Raw genomic sequence first — 22,518 nt, forward strand, 5'->3', positions numbered from 1 at the left:
GAAGTGTGGAGAAGTGATTGTGCCTACACACAGGGATATTACTATGCCACTTCTGCATGACTGGTAGGAACTGACTTGCTGTGAATGAGGCCAGCAGCCTTGGACTTGAACTTCTAAAAGGCATTTTTCCTCAAAAAGCTTTTTCTTGAATTAATCATTAATTATTTATCATTACCCATTAATGCTTCTAAAAACAAAGTGTTTATCTTAACGAGTTTATTACAATAGATCCTAAAAATGTAATTCTGCCTAGTTTTGAGGAATATCAATTCCCAGAGAGGGGACAATTCAGGCTGAGTTACATCATGCAAAGTGAACTTGTTTGCCCAAATAGTCTCATAGCATAGAAGGGGAGCAATGAAAAGAAATGTGGTCCCACCTCTTTATTCACAGGTTTGAATGGTTTCCTGGAGGGAGTGTAGCAACGCAGATAATTTACTGCTGGTAGCAACAGGAGGTTTTCTGGAGAAACAAGTGTCAGAGAAACCAGATTACAAGAGTGGTTCTGAGTCACAGAGTCACCTGGGATGCTCCTGTGTTGGTCAATGCTCAGAGGTGAACTTGGAGTCAAACAACCAGGCAAATGTTTGGAGAATTTTCCCGTTCAGGGTGAGGTTGAGGACACATGCTTGTTTGGTTGCCTTTGCAGTGCTGTACTCAGCAGGAGAAGGGAGGCTCAGAGCTGACCCTCTGCATTACTAGCTGATGGTATGGCCAGCTCTTTGTATACCCAGAGGAGGGCTGTGGTACGCAGGGAATGTTGCAGTGTGGTGCCAACCATCTAGCATTCTCCTTAGCTTCCAGATAGCTTTCCTTAATTTTTAGTGTTGGTGGGAAGGAAAACCTACAGACTTGCATTGTGATAACTCTGAGGTTTTTCTTTGCTCTGAGGAAAGGCAAACCATGACTAAGCACTTGATGTGTGTGAAGGAAAAAACTCTGTCAGTATTCGCAAATATATGAAAATGTGATTCTTGTGGGCATTGTGACATGGAGATCTAAGTAGCCAGGCAGTGACAGCAGAGCCTTTATGTTCAGTGCTCATCATTTTTAGTGAGTCCCGCTGAACTGCATGACTAAGTTGTTCAACCACACCTGAATCTGGGTTCTTGGGGGATGAAACCTGTTCTATAGCTTCTTCCTGTGTTACAAAGGCTTGGGTGATTTTAACTTAAACATGAAACGTCACTGGCTTCTGCGTTAGGGAGTTAATATGTTCCTAGAATCACTTGTTAAACCAGCAGGGCACGTGGTATAGCTTTTATGATATGTGCCTGTTCACAGCCTACAGGAATGGTGTTGTTTCCTTTACACTGTTCTCTTTGTGCTAGACTTCTGTATGCTTATCACAGATTTTGGGGAATTCAGACACTAGAACTACTCCATCTGTTTATAGGTTCCCTACAAGCTGTGTAGGCTTGCATGCCTATGTACAATTAATTCCTCACATTTCAGGCCGGCCTGATGGATGATAGAGTTGAAAACAGAGATAAGCAAGATCTCTTCTGCGTAGAATCATAGAATGGTTTGGGTTGGAAGGAACCTTAAACATCATCCAGTTCAAGCCCCCATACTGTGGGCAGGGCCTCTTTCCACTAGACCAGGTTGCTCAAAGCTCCATCCAGCCTGGCCTTGAACAATTCCAGGGATGGGGTATTCCCAATTTCTCTGGGCTCACCATCCTCACACTATGGAATTTCTTTCTAATATCTAACCTAAATCTACTCTCCTTCAGGTAAACTCATCCCCCCTTGTCCTGTCACAAGTCATTGTAAAAACTCTCTCTCCACCTTTCTTGTAGGCTCCCTTCAGGTACTGGAATGCTGCAATTGGGTCACCCCAAAGCCTTTTTTTTTTTTTTTCCAGGCTGAACAAAACCAAATCTCTCAGCCTTTCCTCTTAGGAGAGATGCTCCATCCTGCTAATCACCTTGATGGCCTCCTCTCGACTTGCTCCAACAGGTCCATAGCCTTTCTGTGCTGGGGACCCCAGAGCTGACACAGCACTGCAGGTGGGGCCTCACCAGAGCAAAGCAGAGGGACAGAATCACAGGGCTTTGGATGCAGCCAGGACCTGTTTGGCTTTGTGGCCTGTGAGTGCACATTGCTGGCTCATGTCCAGCCTGACATCCAGCAGCACCCCAAGTCCTGCTGGGCAGGGCTGCCCTTGATCTGTTCATCCCTCACCTGGACTGATTCCAGGGGTTGCCCCTACTCAAGTGCAGCACATTGCACTTGGTCTTGTTAAACCTCATAATGATCCCATGGACCACTTCCTTCATGGCATCCAGATCCCTCTGAATGGCAGCCCATCCTTCAGGTGTGTCAACTGCACCACCCAGCTTGGTGCCATCTGCAAATGTGCTGAGGGTGCACTTCATGCCTTTGTCTGTGTCATTAATGAAGATATTAAATAGTGCTCGTCCCACTACAGATCCCTGAGGGATATCCCTTGTCCCTGATGTCCATTGGGACTCTGAGCCATTGACCAACACCCTCTGGATGCAGCCATCTAACCAATTTATCCACCTTATAGTCCACCCATTGAATCAATTTCTCCAGTTTAAAGAGAATGTTATTGAAGGGGACCATGTCAAAGGCTTTACAGAAGACCAGATAAATGCTTATCAGGCAATATAATTGCACAGCCAAATTAAGGAGAGTATAACAACTTCTAAGTTTGAAGTTGGTCCTACTTTGCATGCAAGATTTACCCAAATGACCTCCAGAAATACCTTCCACCTCAAATTATGATTCTAACAAAAGAAGGATTTTTTTCAAGAGATACTTAAAATCTTTACTTTGAGCTCTGAAGTCATAAGGGAAATTACTGGGACTCCCTGTGCAAGTCAGAGATTAATGAAGGTCATGCTCTTTCCATCTGTGGACTTCGCAAACCACATCAGTACTTCAAATACCAATGATCTTACTATTTCTGGAACTGGTGAAATTCTATTCACTTCTTCAGGCTCTAAATTTACCCCTAAATTACACATAAAAATGCCAACCCTAAAATGCATGTAGAAATGAAATGAAAATTCACAGCTGGCTGGATGCCCCCTGCAGACCTATGCTGACTTTACAGTCACTGATGACCACACAGCAGTTACTCTTGCTTAGCCCAGTGATGTGAAGGCTGGATTGAGTCCCTGGTTTCCTATCCCTGATTTACTCTCCCTACTGTAAATGAATGAAGATGGGTTATTGTATGTACAGCAGGTGCCAGGTACATTCTCTGGCACTTTTATTTCCTGTTCTTGAGGAATTCACAGACAAAGTAGATGGTGACTTGGCACTCAGAGTCATTCCATTCTCCTGTGCTGAGCATTTCCACACAGTCCTCGTGACCAGCTGGGTCATGAGGCTCCCCTTGCTTCCAGTTGCTGTAGTTCTGCAGTGGGCTGTTGTCTGCATACACAAACTGTCCTTCTCTTTCCATGTCATTCAGCCCAATGAAGGCTCGGAACAGGCCGCTGTTGGAGATGTAGTCAGCAAGCAAGGCATTGGTTGCCTCATCTTTAGGCATGGCCAGTGATCCTCCTCTATCCCTGCAGTGGATCAAGGCTTCTCTGTAATTCTTCTCTTCTTTCACAATGTAATAGAATTTCTCATCTGTCTCTCTGATACCTGCTATAACTTTGAAGAAGAAAAATTGCTTAATGGCATGTCAACAGATGCTGAAGGTTATTCTATTCCAATATGACAATAAGATGATTTTACATTAGAATTAATAAAAGGGAAGGAGGAAAAGTATTCCCACCACTGTATTTATGATGAACGATGAGGACACGATCAGAGATTGATGTGACTAATGGGATTGTCAAGCTCTTAGCACACATTAGGACAAGAACTACTCAGTCCTGATTGGCATGTCTCCTGTGACACTTCAGTTTTATTTCCTGGATGTCTAGTCTAGGAATCAGCTTAAGGCACGCTAAATTGTCAAATGGCAATGTCTGATTCTGGATCGCCCTATTGCTTTGTATGTTCTTGAATATAGATTGTGAAAGAGTGCCTAGGGGTAGAATCACAGTGGTATAAATAGCTTTTCAGGCCCTTTCCATGTAGAGGCGAATGAATGTGACTGCTAAGATAAGACATTTTAGATATGGCCTGATATTCAGAGCTGCTGTAGCACTGTGGCATTGACTCGGAAGAAAATTTTGGTTGCTCAGCAGCTTTAAAAGCAGACTCTCAACCAGTGAGTTTATAGCCTAGTGAATAAGCAGTGCCAAGGATCATGTCTGGATTGCTGGAAATTGATTGTCTCTGCTAATGGATTGCAGGAGTGGTGCTGGAGCGGTCTTGAGCAGAGTTAGGCCTCAGAAAATGAACACTCTCCCAAATAATTCAGGAGTCACCCCACACTTCCATAGATCAACAGTGGTTGAAGAATAGCAATGACACCTGTTATTGGAGTCAAGTAAATCCCCTCAAATATTCAAGGATCCTTACCATTCTTCAGAAACTTGATGGATGTGTTAAGACGAGCGACATTGATATTCAGCTGTCCGACAAATCTGCGGTATCTCCCACAGTCACAGACCGTGCCTGATGCAATACAGAGGACAGAGGATTTACCTATTTAGAAGCATTTGGGTGTGTGTGTGTGTGTGGAGAGTCACCTCTAGCCCACTTCCAAAGCTTTTGAAGATCTGGGCTCCACTTATGGAGGGCCAGTCTTGCCTTCCCCTGCTGGCTACACTGCTGTTGATCAAAGTGTTTAATGTTTTGGCTCTGTACACTCTGTACACTCCCTTGCTAACTGGCTTAAGCAAGTTAATACTGACCCAAAAATCAATAGAATTCAAGCCCTGAAGTCTCAGTTAATATTTTTCTTTTATTTTTTTTAACCTGGAATTTGGCTTGCTAGAGGTTTTGTTTGTTCTTTTTGTTTTTCTCAGAAAGAAAATCAGTTGCTGATGGTTTCCCATTAAGCACCAAATGGTCATTTTATATGCAATGTCTTAAAAATAAACACTAGTATATGTTCAAGGTGGGTAGTCATTCAAGGTTACTAGGTTACTAGTGCATCAGAGTAAAATTCTCCTCCTGTAAGCAAATGCATTGCATTCATTTGATAACAGATTGTTTTAATCCAATATCACTTACTTTTTCTTCCCATGCTCCTATTAGGAAACTGTTAAAGGGCTTAATTCCTTTTATACTAAGAAACTTTCTTCTAGTATCCAGTTTAAATGCATACTGCTGGCCTGTGTGTTAGTTTTTATTATACCAAATATTACCCATGAATTTGAGTGACTTCATATTTTGTGCATGCTGGTATATTCATAGGAATCAGTCATGTCCCCACACTATCCTTTATTTTCTTCAACGAAACATTTTCAGTCTCCTCCTTACATTTCATCTATTCTCCTTGGGCCTCAATTACATTTCATTTATTCTTCTTGGGCATTTCAATGTATTTTTCTTGGCCCTCATAATTTCATGGAATTTCTTACAAACCAACCCTGAAATCAAAGATCCAGCAGATTTGACCAGTCTGCACAGATGGATGCATAGCATACCTGCTTTTCCTTTTTTTCCTGAAACCCCTGGTAAGCCTTTGGCTCCTTTGTCACCTGAATAAAGAGGAAAATATATTCTCAGATCTCAGAGAGTGCATATGTCAGGGAAGCATATTCAAAAACCCATTTAATAATATATTAACAGTGTGCTTTTTGATAGGAAGCTCTGATGGACTGTACTGGAAGACATGCCAAGTTAAACAAACCATGATTAATTCTGGTGCATGGAAATGAGAGCCCTTTAATAGCTAACTCACTGATAACACAGGCATCTTGTGTGCTGCTGGCTCCTGGTACCACTTACTTTAAATATAAACTGCAAAATGATCCTGAGAGGCTGAAAGCACTTAAGAAATCTTGAAAAGGTGAGATCTGGGTTCTCTCAGGGGCTGCAGGACAGAGCCCTCCCCCAGGTTCAGCAGCTCCATGGTGAGAGGAGGCAGCAGATGTGCTCTAAGCCACTGAATTTGTGCGTGCAAGAGATTGAGTGTGGGTGCAGCAGCTGGCACCTGCATTAAGGAGCAGCATTTCAGGTCAGCTTATGGAAATGGGATTTATTTGCATCCAACTGCAAACTCTCCAACTCTCAGCCAATTCTCTTTTGTAAATTATAAGAATGATAGAAATACTTCTCCAAATGCTCTGCTACTATATAACTGGAGGTGACCTGTTCTTTAAAAAACCTCAGTTGGAATTGGGGTCAGGAACAGCTGGACTTTATCGGAAATTCGTCAGCTCTTTTATGAATAAAACTTTCAGAGGTCAAAACATTCTAATACTTGCTCTGCCTTATTGATGACCATGTTTTTATGTGCTTTTTACTTTATATGGTTGTGGTTTTTTAAAGAATTTAGATGTTGGCTGTCATTTTAATTAGCAGCACACCCACTGCACACTTGCAAGCTGGAATTTCAGGCTTGCTTCATTAAGAACTCCAATGTTTAGTCATAAATTCAAAAAGTGACCTTTGCTTCCACAAATAAAAAAAAATGAGAAAAAACTGTAAGGGGACTATAAATTGTGCATTCAGATTAAAAGAGAGCTTGATTTAAAGGCTCAGAACATTGGTTTACTTTCAGATAAAGAAAAGCAACTTGTGAGAGTCTTCATTTTTTGTCTCCTTTGGGGATTGAAGACATTTTAGGAGATAACTCTCTGAGTTTTCAGTTTTCTAGGCACTTCTGAAAATTAATCCCTCAGGTCAAAATATTTTCTTCTTGCCTGATACTGAGGCTGGCTGGAGGCCATGAAAGGTTTATTAAAAACAGTGGTTTGAGAAGCTCTCCAGAGAGACTGTTCCATCCACTCAACAGTGTATCCAAGTTGATTTGCTGGTTTGAGACCCCAGAGTTCTCCTGGCAATGGTGGTGTCCCTCATCAGCTTTCAAGGCAGGTCTCCTTGTGGCAGAAGCAATATTCCTTTTAAGTAGCTCTTTAGGAATATCAGAACGGAATGTCTGAGCTTCTTCTCAAGATAAATAGAGCACAATTTCTATAAATGATTGTCCAGGCAGATTTGGAATCTACCTTGATTTGCAAATAGTTGCAATCCCTGCTTATGTGAGCACCTTTTTAAAATTCCTGCGTTAGTTCCTTACAAGAACTGAGATGTCCTGTGCATTTCTTGCTCACATGACCCACAGCAGTGCAGGTGTGGCATCCTCAGCAGCAGCAGGACATTGCCTTAGGCCTTCAGCATCCAAATCAAAGGCACATATTTGTCTCTTGGAGTGTTCAGAGCATTTACTTCACAGGTACTGAATTTCTCCCATCCTCTTTTACCACGGAATTGTAGAATAGTTTGGGGTGGAAGTGACCTTTAAAGGTCGTCTAGTCCAACCCCCATGCAATGAGCAGAAACACCTTCAACTAGATCCATCAAAGGGGATTGATGTCTTAACTCATAAAAGAAATTATTTTAGCCAAATGAGTTGTATATATTGTGTGAAGAAATAAAACTAGGTTATTTCAGTTTGCTCTCATAACCAGTCTTTATTCATAACTTTATTTGGAGAGCATTGGTTGTACCATTATCTAATATTGGTCCATATCCGGAGCTCTCATAAAGCACATATTTACCTTGAGGGAAAAAACCCCAAGAAAATTCCCAGACCAGAGCTTACCCTTTCCACCAATTGGACCAATTTTACCAAGCATTCCCTGGTCACCAACATCACCCACCGGTCCTTTGTTTCCTAAGAGCAGAAATGAAGAGGAAATGAGTATGGATGGTTGCTGTAATTTCTTTTCTGAGGCACTCTTTAGGTCTCTACTGCTGCTGTTTTTCCCGAGTGTGGCCAGTCTGCCTGTGTAGCAAAGTGAAGTGAGCACAGCCCTGAGGATATTTTGGAGAGTACAGCCAGTTCTCTGCTCCTCTAGGGTACAACAGTAGGACATGGCATAGAACCTTAACAAAACTGCCTGTTCAAACATCATATTGTCTTAGAGAAAATAGAAACTAAATCTGCTAGTGATTTACTTCACAGCCTAACCAGGCTGACACCTTTTATTTTTCTTCACTCCAGGCAAAACGCTTTCCTAAGTCCTTGTGGCTTTGCTGGGAGTCCTTCTCAAAGCAGGCCTGCAAGTAGGGAGCTACTAATTTTGCTGTATGCATTTTCCCAGTCTTCAGAGCACCAAAATAACAGGTGTCCTTTTTAATTGATTAATAAATAGTGTAAGTTCTGAAATAGCTGTCTAATGATGACAGGCCAATCTAGGGAATCTCAGTTTGCAAAAGGACTTTAACATCAATAAGATGCTTTGTAAATGGTTGATTCCCGGAATTCCTTGTATCTTACCTGATGTTCATTTTAAGGTAAGAAGTGAAATCATAAGAATGCATTTAAAAATGGAAGAAGTTTTTTGTTATAACAATAATAACAGAGTGATTTTGAAGTTTCTATAAAAGTAAAAACTTTCCTGATGAGTCTTAAGCCACAGTCAAAGAAGGAAGATCTTGGACATGCATTGTCATTAAACTATAAAGATAAATTAAGCTTTCAAATTAGAGTGTGCAAACAAGGCTGACATGGTCACATCTGGTGCCTCTAAATGATGTGCCCAGGTCACACTGTGGGTATGGAACGTATTTAATTGAGCCAAGTCCTGAAACATCTGTAAGTCCTTGTTCTCATCTTTGATGCTGTTTGATCAGAGGAACTTTTTATTTGTGTGTGTATGGCTTTGTTTGCTTTGTCTGCAGAATACAGACAACTGACACCAAATTTTATTGAGCACCCTGACATATTGCTAGGCAATAATGGTCAAAATTCAATTTCAACTAAAGACTAATTTCAGTAAGAGTAATCTTTCTGATTATGTATATGATATAGGTTTTCTGAATCACACTCATGACAGCTATATATTTGTCTTAAGTATCAATAGGAATTGAACCAAGCTAAGTATTGTTACGTTTACCAATTAATATTTGACAGGATTGTGAAATCCACTGGTGAAACAGAAATTAAAAGCATCATATGCTTTTAATTTCATAATCATATGCATCAGTACAGTTGTGTATAATGATATTCATATGCCAGCAATAGACAACAAACCATCATAAATACCTTTTGGTCCTTTTGGTCCAACCTTTCCTTGTTTGCCTACTTCTCCTCTGTCTCCCTTTTCACCTTCATCCCCTTCCAAAAAACCAGAAAATAAAACATCATGGTACATTTCTCTTAGTGCAGTAAGTACAACTAAACACATTCAGAAAGAAAAGTTCATGGGGATTTTTCCCCTACTGATTTCTTTTTACTTCACATTGAAGGCACAGCAGCCATGGGATAAATTTTCAGAAAAGAGATGAGGAATCTGGCCATCATTAGGAAAAGTGAAAAGCTTTCCCTTTCAGAGAAACTGTTACAACATGAAAATTATACAACAGCAATTCCTACTCCTACACTTTATACATTTTTAGCTATAAAGCAGATAAATAAACCAATCTTTTGGTATTGGGAAACTTGAGCACACAGGGGCAAACTGCCAAGGGAGGCAACAGGTGTTTATTAATTGTTCCTAGTGATTCCCTTCCTAGTGACTCTGTGTTCAGGGTATGCAGATGCATTTGGAATGAGAAGAATGTAAATATGTTGAAATAGATCTTGACATAGACCTTGGCACTTAATATGACACAATTCTTGCCTTCATTTTTTGACAGATGGCATTTGTATGTTGATACAAGAAACTTGTTTTGCAATTACTCCCATGCTTTATTTTGAAAGGTCATGCAGAGAGTATCTGTAAGAGGCAAAATCATTGCATTTATTATGGTAGTGCAGAGATTTCTCTAAAAGAGATTGAGACCCTATTACACAGGTTCCTGTTTGGTTCTGTATAAGCACTTTCACTGTTGGAAGACAGTCTCTCACTGTGCAGTGCATAGGGTAAAGGTGCAAGGCAGCAGTTAGTCAGAAAGAAATGTTATTTCCTTCCAAAAGTAGCATACAAGGTTGCTTTGCATGGAAGGCAAGAAGGCAGGAAAGAAAGACTAAAGATGATTTTGTCATCTCATTAGTTTGGAGCCAGATCATAAGAGGAAGGTTTTTTTTCTCCCCCCAGCAGAGGTGGGGAGGAGACACATGACTTGCCTGCAGCAGAGGGCCCTCACTGAACAGGGCAGCCTTCCAGAGCCTCTCCCATTGTTCCCTGCCCTGGTTGGCAATGAGCCTTGCTGTGCAGTGGGGAGCAGGGCCACAGCCTCTTGGCTCAGCCAGGATCTCACGTGGTAGTGGCAGCCAGTTGGTTGTTCAGTGTATGGAGAGCCAAGGGAGGGAAGTGTGCCTGGATGTCAGCCAGAGAGGTGAGGACAGAACAGCAGCGTGTGACAAGAGCAATAACCTGTCTCACCAAGGGTGGTGCCTTGGTGGTGCCACACTTGCAGCCCCAGCAGAAAGTGTACAGGGAACTGAGGTGCACAGAGGGTGACTATGGCCCAGGCAGCCACTTCCAGCCTCTCACAGCAATGGTCTCAGTGCTTAACTGAGCCAAGCACTGCATCCCTATTGTATTTGCTGGGACCCTCGTGGCAGGGATGAATGATGAATCTGACTCCACGTTCTCAGAAGGCTAATATATTATTTTATGATGCTATATTATATCAAAGAATGCTATACTAAACTATACTAAAGAATACAAAAAGGATAATTACAGAAGGCTAAAAAGATCATAATGAAAACTTGTGACACTCTCCAGAGTCCCAACACAGCTTGGCACTGATTGGCCAATGAGTGAAAACACTCACACCAGAAATCCAATGAAACAATCACCTGTGGTAAACAATCTCCAAACACATTCCACATGTGAGCACAACACAGGAGAAGCAAATGAGATAAAGATTTGTTTTCCCTTTTCTCTGAGTCTTCTCCACTTCCCAGGAGAAAAATCCTGGGTGAAGGGGTTTTTCAGAAAATGTGAATGTGATATATCCCCTCCCCTCATGAACAGCCACTAGTGATTCCTCCCTCCACCAATTAACCTTGTGTCTTTTAAACCCATTTATACCTTCGGCCCTTATAATGAATATCCTCTGGCAAATAGCTCAGTGATTTTTTTTTTAGTGTGCTGGGTAGAAAGTACCTTCCCATGGTTGCTTTAAGACTGATCATTATGTTGGTCTCCTTTTTTTTTCTGAAAAATACTGCCCCACTCACTCCTGGCCTTCTACTTCTGTAGTCAGAGGTAGCATGTCATGGGCTGCTCTGTAGAGTGACAGCAGATGAGAAGTGCTGCACATTAACTGCACAGCACATAAAATTTAGTTTTAGCTGTTTGGCACCTTTCCATTCCAGTTACATGGACTGAGCTGAGCCTGTCCCTTTATGCTGAAAAAACCCTTCCATGCTGGGACTCTTGTGAAGGGCAGACTCACCCTGTTGGTCAGGATGCTCTTTGGGGGGAAGGTCAGTGGGCCAAGCTGAGGAAGATAAAGGGCTGAACTTCAGTTCACATTGAAGGGAGGAAGCAGCTGCTGAAGAGATGGACAAGGAGGAAACAATGTGCTGTGTGCTGGCTGGCTTGCTCAGGCATTTTTTTTAACACCAGCTTCCACAGGTAAAGTCTAAAAGCAGTCAGCAATATAAATTCTAAACATCTCTCTTTTCACTAGGTCTTAAAAATACTGTAAAAGCTACTGTATATTTCTAAAAGCCAAGCTCCTTAAATATTCAGCAGAAGCTGTGGGTCTGAGCTGGGAGCTGATGGAAGGATGTCTGCTTTTACTGGGTTCCAGCCCTGCCCAGCAGGACTTGGGGGTGCTGCTGGATGGGAGGCTGGACATGAGCTGGCAATGGGCACTCACAGACCAGAAAGTCAGACCTGTTCTGGACTCCATCAAAAGCAGAGTGGGCAGCAGGTCAAGGAGGTCATTCTGCCCCTTCACTCTGCTCTGCAGTGCTGCATCCACCTCTGGGGTCCTCAACAGAAAAAGGACATGGACCTGTTGGAGCAAGTCCAGAGGAGGACACCAAGTTGGTCAGAGGGTTTGAAAATGAGGATTTTCCTATGAGGAAAAGCTGAGACATTTGGTTTTGTTCAGCCTAGGGGAAAAAAAAGGCCTCGGGGTGACCTAATTGCAGCATTCCAGTACCTGAAGGGAACCTACAAGAAAGAGGGAGAGAGAGTTTTTACAAGGACATGTAGGGACAGGACAAGAGGGGATGAGTTTACCTGAAGGAGAGTAGATTTAGGTTAGATATTAGAAAGAAATTCCATAGTGTGATGGTGGTGAGCCTAGAGAAGCTGTGGATGCCCCATCCCTGGAAGTATTCAAGGCCAGGCAGAATGGGGCTCTGAGCAAGCAGGTCCAGTGGAAAGGTGTCTCTATTCATGGCAGGGGGATTGGAACTAGATGATCTTTAAGGTTCTTTCCAACCCAGACTGTTCTATGATTTTATGATTCTACTGACCATCAAACAGCAGAGCTAGAGAATGCATGGTTTAATTTTGCTGTTGACTTCAATGCTAACAAGAGGAAATTGTTCTTTCCAAATCCATGCATGAAACCCCTGTGAAAGTGCAAAAGTCACTTTTCAGTAGTTCAGAAATTCAGAGAAGTTCCCAGAGGCTGATAAAGAGTTTGTGAAAGGACAGTTTGGGAGCAGGTTAAGAGCTGATCTCATCATCATCTGCAAACCCACACAGGGGGAAATATGTGTGACAATAGAAAGGAGGCAGTGCACGATCCAAAGGCTGGAAAGGCTGAATGAATCTTGACTAGAAATGCAACATGGCAGTATTTCACAAATGGACTGTGTTCTCTGACAAGGAAGGGAGAGGGGGGAGGCTTTTCATGTCCAGCCTTTCCCTGTGGAATGAATTCCTTTGTGTAAAAAAAAGCTGTAATTCTGGGTCTGGTATAGAAGCTGCTGAAGGAGGTTCCTTGGCCTTTGGAAAACAAACTATGTTCCTGCTGACCTTCCAAACCAGGGCTTGTCATCCTCCTCACCTTTCTCAGACCAATCAGTTACATTCTCTGCAGCCTGCTCTGCAGAGTTAAAGCTATGGAAGTACTGGTGCTTGCTGCAGAAGGAAGATCTCTGTGCAAGATCCTCCCTTCCTCCCTCCATCTCTCTCTTTCTCATTTGTGAAACAGTTAATCCTAAAAATAGAACCCAGGAAAGAAAGTCAATATACAAGTGGAGAAGCTGCAAATTACTTTCTGAAGATGTTTTATTCCTGTCTCAGTTTCAGCATTTTGAACCACTGAAAGATCCAGTGACTTTTCCTGATGGACTTTGGAACAAGATTTTCACACCTAGGGCTGCTGGAGTTGAAGCTACTTTGTCCTGTATGGACCATTAGCCTGAGAGCTGCCAGGTGAGAGGAGTGAAGGGTGTGGCAAAGTTTGTTCTGGGGATTTCCAGAGGTCAGGCAGTGCCTCAACTTTTATTAGCACCTCATGTGATCCAAATTTTTCTTAAGACCTCTAAAAGCCTAAGGGAGAGGGAAATAAGTTCCATCACCTGTTTCATCTAGGTGTAAAGAAGCCTGCCACACTCTGTCTTACTTTTCATATCCAGGAAAATGGGAAGCACAATAATTTGTCTGTAAGAGAGGGTAATCCTGCTTTTCTCCCCATCTGTCATCTGAGAATAGCTAGGCCATTACAAAACAAGGGTAGAAAGAAAAAGTATTAGTTAGTGATACCATTTTATCGTTAATTTAAGACTAGATTAAGCCCAGTATCTGTTAACATGGTACGTGCTGCGTCCTCCTTGAGCTGCTGTGTGCTGTGATCTCAAATTTTGGCAAAAACGTGAACTCCTGGGTTGTGCTTCCCTCTTGTGGTCTTGCTATGATTTGCAACCAAGTAGGGGAGACTGAGAGGTTGCTGACTGTTTTGGGCAGGGGTTGAGCTGGCTTTTTTTCTAGTTTACTATAAGTATCCCTCCCTTTCCTCTGAGACTTCATGTGGACAAGCCATCCGACTGCATTAGACACCTTTTTTTTTTTTTTAGTCTTCCAGGGGGAAAAAAATCTGTCCTGCTAGTACTCTGGACTGGTTTTTTGAGTTCTGTAGTACTGTGCTTTGTGCAACACAAATTTTCTGATCCCTGACCTTGTTATCTATACCTAGAGGTTAAGCTCTCCTTCGTGCTGCCTTGCACTTGGGGCAGTGTCAGGTTAAATTTTAACCTAATTAGCAGATTGTCACTTTAAAAGTGTGGTTGCAGAGATGTCAGATATTATACTGCACTGGCATTTGAAGCATGGGTGAAGAAGCACTTGGAGTCATTAACTGAAGTAAGACTATTTCTCAGCCTTGTTAGCATTTCCTCAAGTTGATTGGTTTCTTGTGTGTCACAGATATGAAACACCAGATTGCTAAAAGAAACACCTGAAGCAGTAAATTACTAGACTCTTCCAGCTTGGGACTGTGCAAGGCAGAAGAGCAGAAGCCATAAGAAGTAAGTAAATTTTGCAGCCATTAGAAAATTTTAATTGTAATTGAGAAGGAACTGCAGACCTTCTATAAACAAGCTCAGGAAAATGCTGAAGGTCCAATCACCAGCAGGAGTTTTAGGCAGTTGAAAGGGGCTCTGTCTTTTTTGGCGTTTGACTAAAAAACACTAAATAACTAAAGAATTTAATTAGTAAGAACTTACTGACCTTTAAGTGACTTAGATTTCCCTGATGAATCTTTTGTAGGAAATTTATCTGGTTTGTATTCATGAACTTAGGATGTTTTCAAGTTCACAGATATTGTTTGCAGTTATTTAGTGACTCTCCAAGTCTTGTAATCAACGGCTGACCACGGCTCTTGGAAAACCTGGGTGTAATTCCTGGGGGTTTCAGAGCCCATGTTTATCTGCATCAGGCTGAGAGCATTTCTGCAGGCTGAGAGGAGACTCTGAGCTGGGCTTATGCATGAGTAGCTCTCAGCACATTTGGAGCTGTCCTGAGAAATTCCCTGGGAACACTTTGTCAGGTGTGCTGGTGTGCCCCGGCCTCAGGTCAGCTAAATACTACAGAAATGTTAATGCTCTCTCATCCTCTCTTTTGCAGGTGTGTCTCCCTCCAGAACCCAGGACATGCCCACCCTTTCAAATGATAGAAACATCACTTATGCTGGGCTACAGCACAGTTGTCTCCTACACCAGATACTCTAAACTGAAAAAATGCCACTACCAGCCAAAGAGTCTTTGGAAAGCCCAGAGCCTAATGACTAATTTAACCTGAGGGGGGAAGGATGAGAATCTTTCTTCTAATCTTGATGAGAGTACCACATGGTGGTATTCTTAGGCAAGACAAGCAGCTTTGCACTGCTTGCCTTAGATTCATTTATCATTCCTAGGCACAGCCAATGCCCTACCACAAAGGCTTTGTATGGAATTTGCTACGTTTGACACAGTTCTGCTGAGCTCCGTGTTTCATGCTCTTAGTCCCACCTGAGGTAGCAGATGGACCCTCCCCACCTCTAGAGACTGAATGTGAAGAGTACAGGTGACTTCTGTCTGTCCTTATCCAAACTGAAACGATAAGGAGATGAGCATAATTCTGAAGCCTTGAGAACCCTACAGGGGCAACTGAATGCCTGCCCTCCTGGAAGAGCCTCACAGGATTAGCTGTGTAGCTTGGGACACTGAGTGAGCCTGAGCAGGAAGAACCTTTGCAGCACTTGGGCATGCACAATATCTGCCGAGAGGGTTTGTCACTAGAGGGAGTCACAGACTTTAAGAAATAAGCAAACACAGCCCTGTTTGTATTTCCAATGGATGAGCGCGTCACAGTTACGTCAATGGAAAGACTCAAAATTTCCTCTGATTTCACTTTCAGTGTCATTTAGATCCTTAGCAAATTTCCCATAAGAGTGTGCATTCTTGCTTTCACGCTGCATTTGGCTAGTGAGGACAGGAGTTCTTGACATCAGCTGCCTCTCGGACGTGATGTTCCCTTCCCTGTCCTTCCTCCTCCGCTCAGTTCCCAGCACTGTCCTGCATGCCTCCCTTCTCTCTGCCTGATGTTGAGCACTCTTTTCACCCTATTTGGAAGAAATTCATTTCCCTAAACAGAGGAATATCAATGAGGCAGACACACCTTTTTAGTGAGTGAGCTGAGCAGCTCAGTGCAGAGCCTGGTTTGGCAGAGCCCCATGCTGGGATGGTGGGTTCAGTCCCTACATGGGCCATTCCTGTGAGAGTTGCATTCAATGATCCTCGTGGGTCCCTTCCAGCTCAGAATATTCTGTGAGTCTGTGAAATAGCTGAGCCAGCACAAGCTGGAGCAGAGACCACATGGTCAGAGTGGAAGAAAAAGATGTTTGGCCTCCCTTTTTTGTCAGAAAACCTGAGAACTGAGTTGTGTGCTCAGCTGTAGTGTGAAACTGCACCCATGGTCACCTTCCCAGGTGTCCTGCAGGAACATGCAGGGCTCCTACGTATGCACGATTCTTACACAGATTATCTTTCTTCACCCAGGTTCAAATTATGCAATGCAAGACCCTCCCTGTGAAATAAAAAGAATCTTAAAGAAAAAAGAAAAGAATTTTCTGATTGCCTTTCTACTTATAAATTTGACTTCATTAGAAACACCCTCCTCTCATATTGCATTGCACGGGGCATACCCAAGCCTTCAAAAGGCTCAGTGAACCTCTGCTGACTTGTATTATTTGAAAGTGTGGATCTTTGTGCATGAATGGAATATACATTATTTCTTTAAAATAACACAGAAATAATTTTAATCATTCTTGATTCTCCTTTTACTTGGTCTGCATGATTTGATTTTCCCAGCCTCTTGTGCTGCCATTCTGACATGATCTCAGAGACCCATGAATTATGGTGGCTTCAGTGAGGAATCAGACTGCCACTGGTAAGAAATACAGACCCTCTGTCTGTTGAATTTATGTATTTAAATCCCCTGAGCTTTGTAGCTCAGCCTGATAATTTCCAGAAATTTACTCTGTGCTAAAACAAGGAATTCTAGAAGCCATGAAAAATAGAATTATGTGTTGAAATTAAAGGACTCTTCAGATCAAAAATGAGGCACTAAGAGGGAAATTTAGTTATAGATTTGAACAGCTATAGGATGTGGTAAGGCAATCTGTATTTTTGGAAGGCAACGTGGATAGCAGCATATCTGGTTTCTGAAAGGCTTTGAGATTTTCCAGGAGTGGAACTGCGTAAGCACAATTAAAGCTGAGAGATGGACAGCTATACTGGTGACCACAGTAAATGCTATTTTGAGGTACCAGCCAATGTCACAGAGTTTATAATCATAATTTGTCAGAAATAATGATAAAGAAACATTTTAAATCTAAACTGCTATGGGAAACTCCCGGTGTTCTTCAAATTTCATCTTATTCCGGTTTCTCAACCTGGATCTGATTCAAGACTTTCAAAGTTCTTGTGTCTGGATTTCAAAGAAAATGAACTGGATCAGGGACAGATAGCAAGGTCTAGAGTCTTCTGAAGTGCTGAGAGCCCATGAATCCATGTGAAAACAGCTTCTGCAGTGCCAGCCCCTGCTCACATACTTAATGGGAGTTCAGAAGTCAGAGTTTGGGGTCGTCCTCTGCTTGTTTCTACCCTCATGTTGTTGCTTATTGATTTACTCACAGCAGGTCAACTCCTGTCTCATCCATGTCAACAGCCCACTTAAAACCTCCTTGCAGTCTCCAGGGGAGAGCAGGCTGGGAGGAAGGACAGAGCTGGGACACCCCTCAAAGGCAGAGTCCAGGGGGCAGAGCCTGATCCTCCTGATGCTGCCAGGGCACAACAGCTGGTGCCTTTGCTCTCACTGTGCCAGCTGCTGCCTCCCCACAGTCCCAGACCCTTTCTCAGCAGCAGCAGCCAGCCTGCTTTGCTTGCAGGCTTGGAAGGGTAGAAAGTAAGGAATAGGTCCATGACTACTTTTGCTAGACCAATAACCTGGCTGCCCTGGAAAATTCATTATTTCATTTATGCTTCATTTCCTGGTTCTCTTTGGACTCAAGAAGTCAATGAAGTACAAAGCATGCTCATTATTGCCCCAGTTACCCTGCTGTGAATCTGTGTTAGCTGATGTAAGGTGTAAGTTTTTCAGAGTTTCTCTTCCACAACAGCCCAGCTGGGACCAAGTTGTTCCTAACATCTTGGGTCAAACATCAAAAATCACTGGTTACAAACACTGAAAATATCTACTTTTTTTTTTTTTTTTTTTTTTTTTTTTTACTTTTGTTTTGTTTTGGTTTTGGTGGGGGGGCAGTGGAAAAGAAGGGCAGGGATGTTCCTAGAAGAATCCTAGAAAATGCCTCACACATTTCTGTTCTTTACTGCCATATAAGCCAGCTGGCTGTGTACCTCAAATCTTTTTTCAGGAAGGCAGTACAAGACAGCCATTGCAGTGGGCTCTTTTCATTGAAAATAATCCCCTCTTTTTGAGAAGAAGCCTGAGTGTTGCCTAGAAAAGGAAATGGAGAAGAGTGACAAGTTTTGCCTCTCTCTTCTTTATAATTTTCTGCTTTTCTGGAGTGCCCATTTGGCAAATTTCTTTGCATAAATTCTTGGCAAACAGGCTTCAGGTTTCATTTGCTTGTCCCAGCGAGGGGAACCAGCAGCTGGGGGGGACAGCAGCACCTGGTGGGCACCGTGTGAGCCCCCAGAGGTGGGGCTGGAACCCGCGGGGTTCGCTGCACCGCGCACCGGAGCTCGGACACGCTGCTGTCCTTGCAGCACAACGGCAAACCTGACAGGACATCCACTGCATCCCTTCTCTTCCTGGGAGTCTGCAGTATTCCAGAGTATATTTTCTAGCTCTTACTGTTGTACACAATGGCTGCTGGTTTTGCCTTATTCTTTCTGGGAGTTGGTGGGGCTGTTGCAGGTGATTTGAAGACTTTTCTGGTAATCAGCCTGCAGTTACACTTTCTTCATCCCACTGCTCATGTCATTCTTCTCTTGTGACATCTCAGGTATGAACATAGCAAAGAGATGTTTTTGAAGAATATGGCGAGCACAAAGTAACTTGGACAAGTTACATGTGGATTGTGTAAGTGGCCTATCTACACAACCCTTCTTGAACAGGTGATTTTCAGGGTGAGCATGTGAAGAGGTTGAGAATTTGCTCCTGTAACAACTGTGGATGCCTAGAGAGGGTTGAGTCATGCATCCTCCAATAGTGCAGGCAATAAAGAGTAATAAATTCTGAACTGTCCAAACCCCCCCACTTCTCACTCAGTGCTCTCCTCTCCACTGTGCTGTGTGATGGAAACAGCAGCATCTATCTCTGCTGATGGACCGGGGTCCATCCCACTTGGAGCACACAGATTGGATCTGGCCTGTAGGACAATTTATGCCTTGCAGTGGGAGAGGTGAGGTGGGCAGTGTCTTACAGCTATTGAATACCTTTTAATCCCTTGCTTTCTGGTTGCTTTGGCCTATTAGGCACTTCCATGTTCTCATGGAAAGAGGAAGTTGCCACAACAGGAATCTAACCTGTGATGGTGAAACAGCTGGTCAAAGCAGTGTGTGAGATCAGCACCTCTGTCTTCTGGGAGCACCACCATGTTTCATCATGGCTGAGATGCTGAGCAGGTGGAGGGGAGGGGGTAAAACTTGTTCAGGATGAGTCAAAACCCATTTTAAAGAGAACAATGGACAAAGGGACACAAGAGATGTAGCACAGGGGAAAAAAACCAAAACTAAAGCAGCAAAAGTCAGAGGCTTGTCTGTTATCAAGCTTAGAGTTTAAACAGCAGAGTTCTGCCTATGGCTGTGGTTATGAGCTTGGGACCATGTGCTCTGAGTCATAAACATTAGATGGATGAAGGAAAACTGACAGCAGGACAGACTTTCTTCTGGCATATTAGGTAAGCATTTTTCGTACTTGGCTACAAGGGTGCCTGAGAAGTACCAGAGTAGTTCACACACTCAGCCTGTTTTGTCTTTAATTGCCCTGATGACTGGAAGCTGGAACAACCAGTGCCATTAAGGGCTACTTGTAACTGTCCTGGATAAGCTCAGCTCTGGAAGGACCTGAAATTAATCTTATAGGATCATATCACATAGTCTCCAAAATGTATTTGATGACCTGCAGGGCATATGAGCTAGTAATTTGGAGGTGATTTATACTCAGTACTCCTTCTTCCTATCATGGATCTTGGGGATGGTGATTTAAAGTAGTAGATTGAGCTGTGCCAATAAACTGCTGGTCTCATCTTGTGTTGTGATGTCAGCCAGGAAAAATAGGACTGGTAATGACTAAACCCTGACTTTCTCAGTATTGCACTTACAAAGGATAATAATATCTACCCTTCAAATGCTCCCTATACAAGGTAGACCACAGAAGCCAGCTGGAGTCCCAGCTACTCTGTGTTGTCACAAGACCCCCCTCATTAGCCTTGTGACTTGTTAAACACAATTCTGTCAAACTTTGTTCTCCAGCCTGCCATTACTTAGATACTAACTAAACCAGCACCCACTAGCTCCCTTGGGGATCATTACATCTCTCTGCATATATGCTGTGGCAGCCAAAATTTAAGCTTGGATTTTAATCATAAAGAAATTAATTTCCTGATTAAAAATGGTCCTTTAAGCAACATGCATTTGAATAATCCATCATAAAAACAAATGAGTCTGTAGCAGTGCTCTTGACTTGATAATATTTTTTCTGCTTTAAATTTAAATCAGCTGGATTTTTTTCCTCTCAGTTTGTAGCCTATAGAAAAATACAATGAATTACTAAAGAGAAAGCAATAGTTTGGAACTGCAATAGCCATGGTGTGGAATATATATTTTAGATCTGTCACTGCAAGATAGATTTGTATGTCATGGACCTAATAAGATACCCTTCAGGCAACTCCACTGATATTAGTTGTCTTACAGAAAAAGTAAGTTAATGCAAAAAATTTGGTTTCAGATATTTGCAAAGTGTTTTGAAGATAAAAGACCTGTACATGCCAGAGTTGATCTAGTTATTGTTAAAATCTCTAGCAAAGGTTAGCAAAGGTCCTGTTTAATTCAACAAGAGCTACTGAATCAGGACTGATGAATGTAGCCGAGATGTATTTACAAATAAACATTTGAAAATAATGGCAGTTTGGTAATTTTAAAGATTGTGTATCTCTCCCTATCTGTAGATGCAAAGCAGACCATTAACAGTTCACAAGATGTACCTACTTTTAAACAAGTCCCTCAGTTTGTGTCTGTTAGCTATTTTCATTGTGTGGTGAGCACAAGAAATAACAGAAGATTTGTGTAGCTGAGGAAAGATGCAAAAAGACACCTCTAACTTATATGAAAATATGTGACACTGTTCCTGAAACTAAAGAAATGAAAATTTAAATGTCCTTGCTTCTCCATTTCCCCCTATTACAGTTACAGATTACCAGATGTTTGTACAGTCTGCAATATTTCACATCTTTCATGCCCAGCCCATGCCACAAGCCCTCCAAGTCTCCACTGATAAAAAATCAGCCTTTATCAGTACTGGTCTCAGCATTAGCAACCTGATAATTCCTCACCTTTTGGTCCAGGCAAAATTGTGTGTGTTGAGCAGACATCTGTTGTAGGTCGATTATCAACATCAAAACCAAAAATCTGAACTTGCAAGATAAAAAGCACTACAAGGGTCCCATATGTCGTTAGCTGTTGTTCTTTCTTGCTGCTCATCCTTGCAGTTTCTCAGGAAATGCCTTTCGTTGTTGCAGTCTTAAGAAATGCAGCTGACTCAAAAATAAATGCTTCACTAACTGGAGCAGTGGAAAGCTTGGGAGCTACATGCAAGAGCAGCTAAATAAAGTGAAGAAAGGAGTTTGACGATGCTGTAGTTATTTCTGTCCTGCACATTATCCAGGATATTTATTTAACACTGACAGCTGTTTATTCCAATTTATCTCTTATCTGAATGAGACATTTAGCTGCTTTTGCCATGGAAAATTTCTCCAACATATGGGAATATCTCTCTTGTAACTTTTTTGCCTCTCAGCACTGAATCTTCATGCCCAGCATTTCACTAACTCAAGGGACAAAAGACTTTGGTATTGTATCCAAGTGTGTACTAATTAGTCATAGATACATTTGGCTGCCTGTGTGCTGGAAGAGTAATGCAGACTGTATATAACATGTAGAAATACTTTTCCATAAAAGCTTTCCACCAAGGAGACTGTTAGTGACAACAAATGAGCCAGTCCACTGTGGGTGGAAATCCCCAGTGCTCCATCTCACCTTTTGGGTGTCAGGTACCCACAAATGAAAAGCTGACATTATCCATGGGTGTTTTAGCCTGAAACACACAAATGAGGGGTTTATGCTTACAGATGGCTCCACAGTGCTAGCCCCAAGCCCAGATCATGTTGGTAGACAGAGCACAGAAGGGACAGACTTCAGGACAGAAGACACAGAACAAATGAGCTTGAATGACTGCATCATCTTCTCCCATTTCACTCTTGCCATGCACTGGGAGAGGCCATGTATGGGAACAGTGGTGTAGCATAGATCCCAACAGAATGCTATCTTTGGCTTGTCCAGGGAAACTCCAGCTGGTTTGACTCCTGAGGTGACCTTCAGGTGTTC

General features: G+C 42.5%; 1 protein-coding gene and 1 long non-coding RNA gene across 2 annotated transcripts; one reads left to right on the forward strand and one right to left on the reverse strand.

The window, feature by feature from the left end:
- Positions 1 to 201: 201 nt before the first annotated feature.
- Positions 202 to 21,727, reverse strand: COLEC10 (collectin subfamily member 10). The gene is made up of 6 exons (XM_059476286.1): positions 21,468 to 21,727; positions 9,097 to 9,168; positions 7,651 to 7,722; positions 5,528 to 5,581; positions 4,455 to 4,550; positions 202 to 3,635 (listed from the first exon to the last, which is right to left on the reverse strand). Exons 1-6 carry the CDS (start codon positions 21,613 to 21,615, stop codon positions 3,244 to 3,246), a joined length of 834 nt encoding a protein of 277 aa, XP_059332269.1. The 5' UTR covers positions 21,616 to 21,727; the 3' UTR covers positions 202 to 3,243.
- On the forward strand, positions 13,234 to 15,232 carry LOC132069554 (uncharacterized). The gene is made up of 3 exons (XR_009417803.1): positions 13,234 to 13,345; positions 14,336 to 14,436; positions 15,035 to 15,232. It is a non-coding gene; the product is annotated as an uncharacterized LOC132069554 (long non-coding RNA).
- Positions 21,728 to 22,518: the final 791 nt, after the last annotated feature.

This window comes from Ammospiza nelsoni, chromosome 1 (assembly GCF_027579445.1).
Source record: "Ammospiza nelsoni isolate bAmmNel1 chromosome 1, bAmmNel1.pri, whole genome shotgun sequence".
NCBI lineage: Eukaryota > Metazoa > Chordata > Aves > Passeriformes > Passerellidae > Ammospiza > Ammospiza nelsoni.

What these genes read in the sequence shown, in the direction of transcription:
- COLEC10 (XM_059476286.1), bottom strand. Translation starts at nt 21,615, where the DNA reads ATGAGCAGCAAGAAAGAACAACAGCTAACGACATATGGGACCCTTGTA. An exon ending in TGGACCAAAAGGACCAAAAG is followed by an intron (nt 7,723 to 9,096) that starts GTATTTATGATG and finishes TTCTGCTCTTAG; the next exon opens with GAAACAAAGGACCGGTGGGT. An exon ending in CATCAAGTTTCTGAAGAATG is followed by an intron (nt 3,636 to 4,454) that starts GTAAGGATCCTT and finishes TCTTCTTCAAAG; the next exon opens with TTATAGCAGGTATCAGAGAG.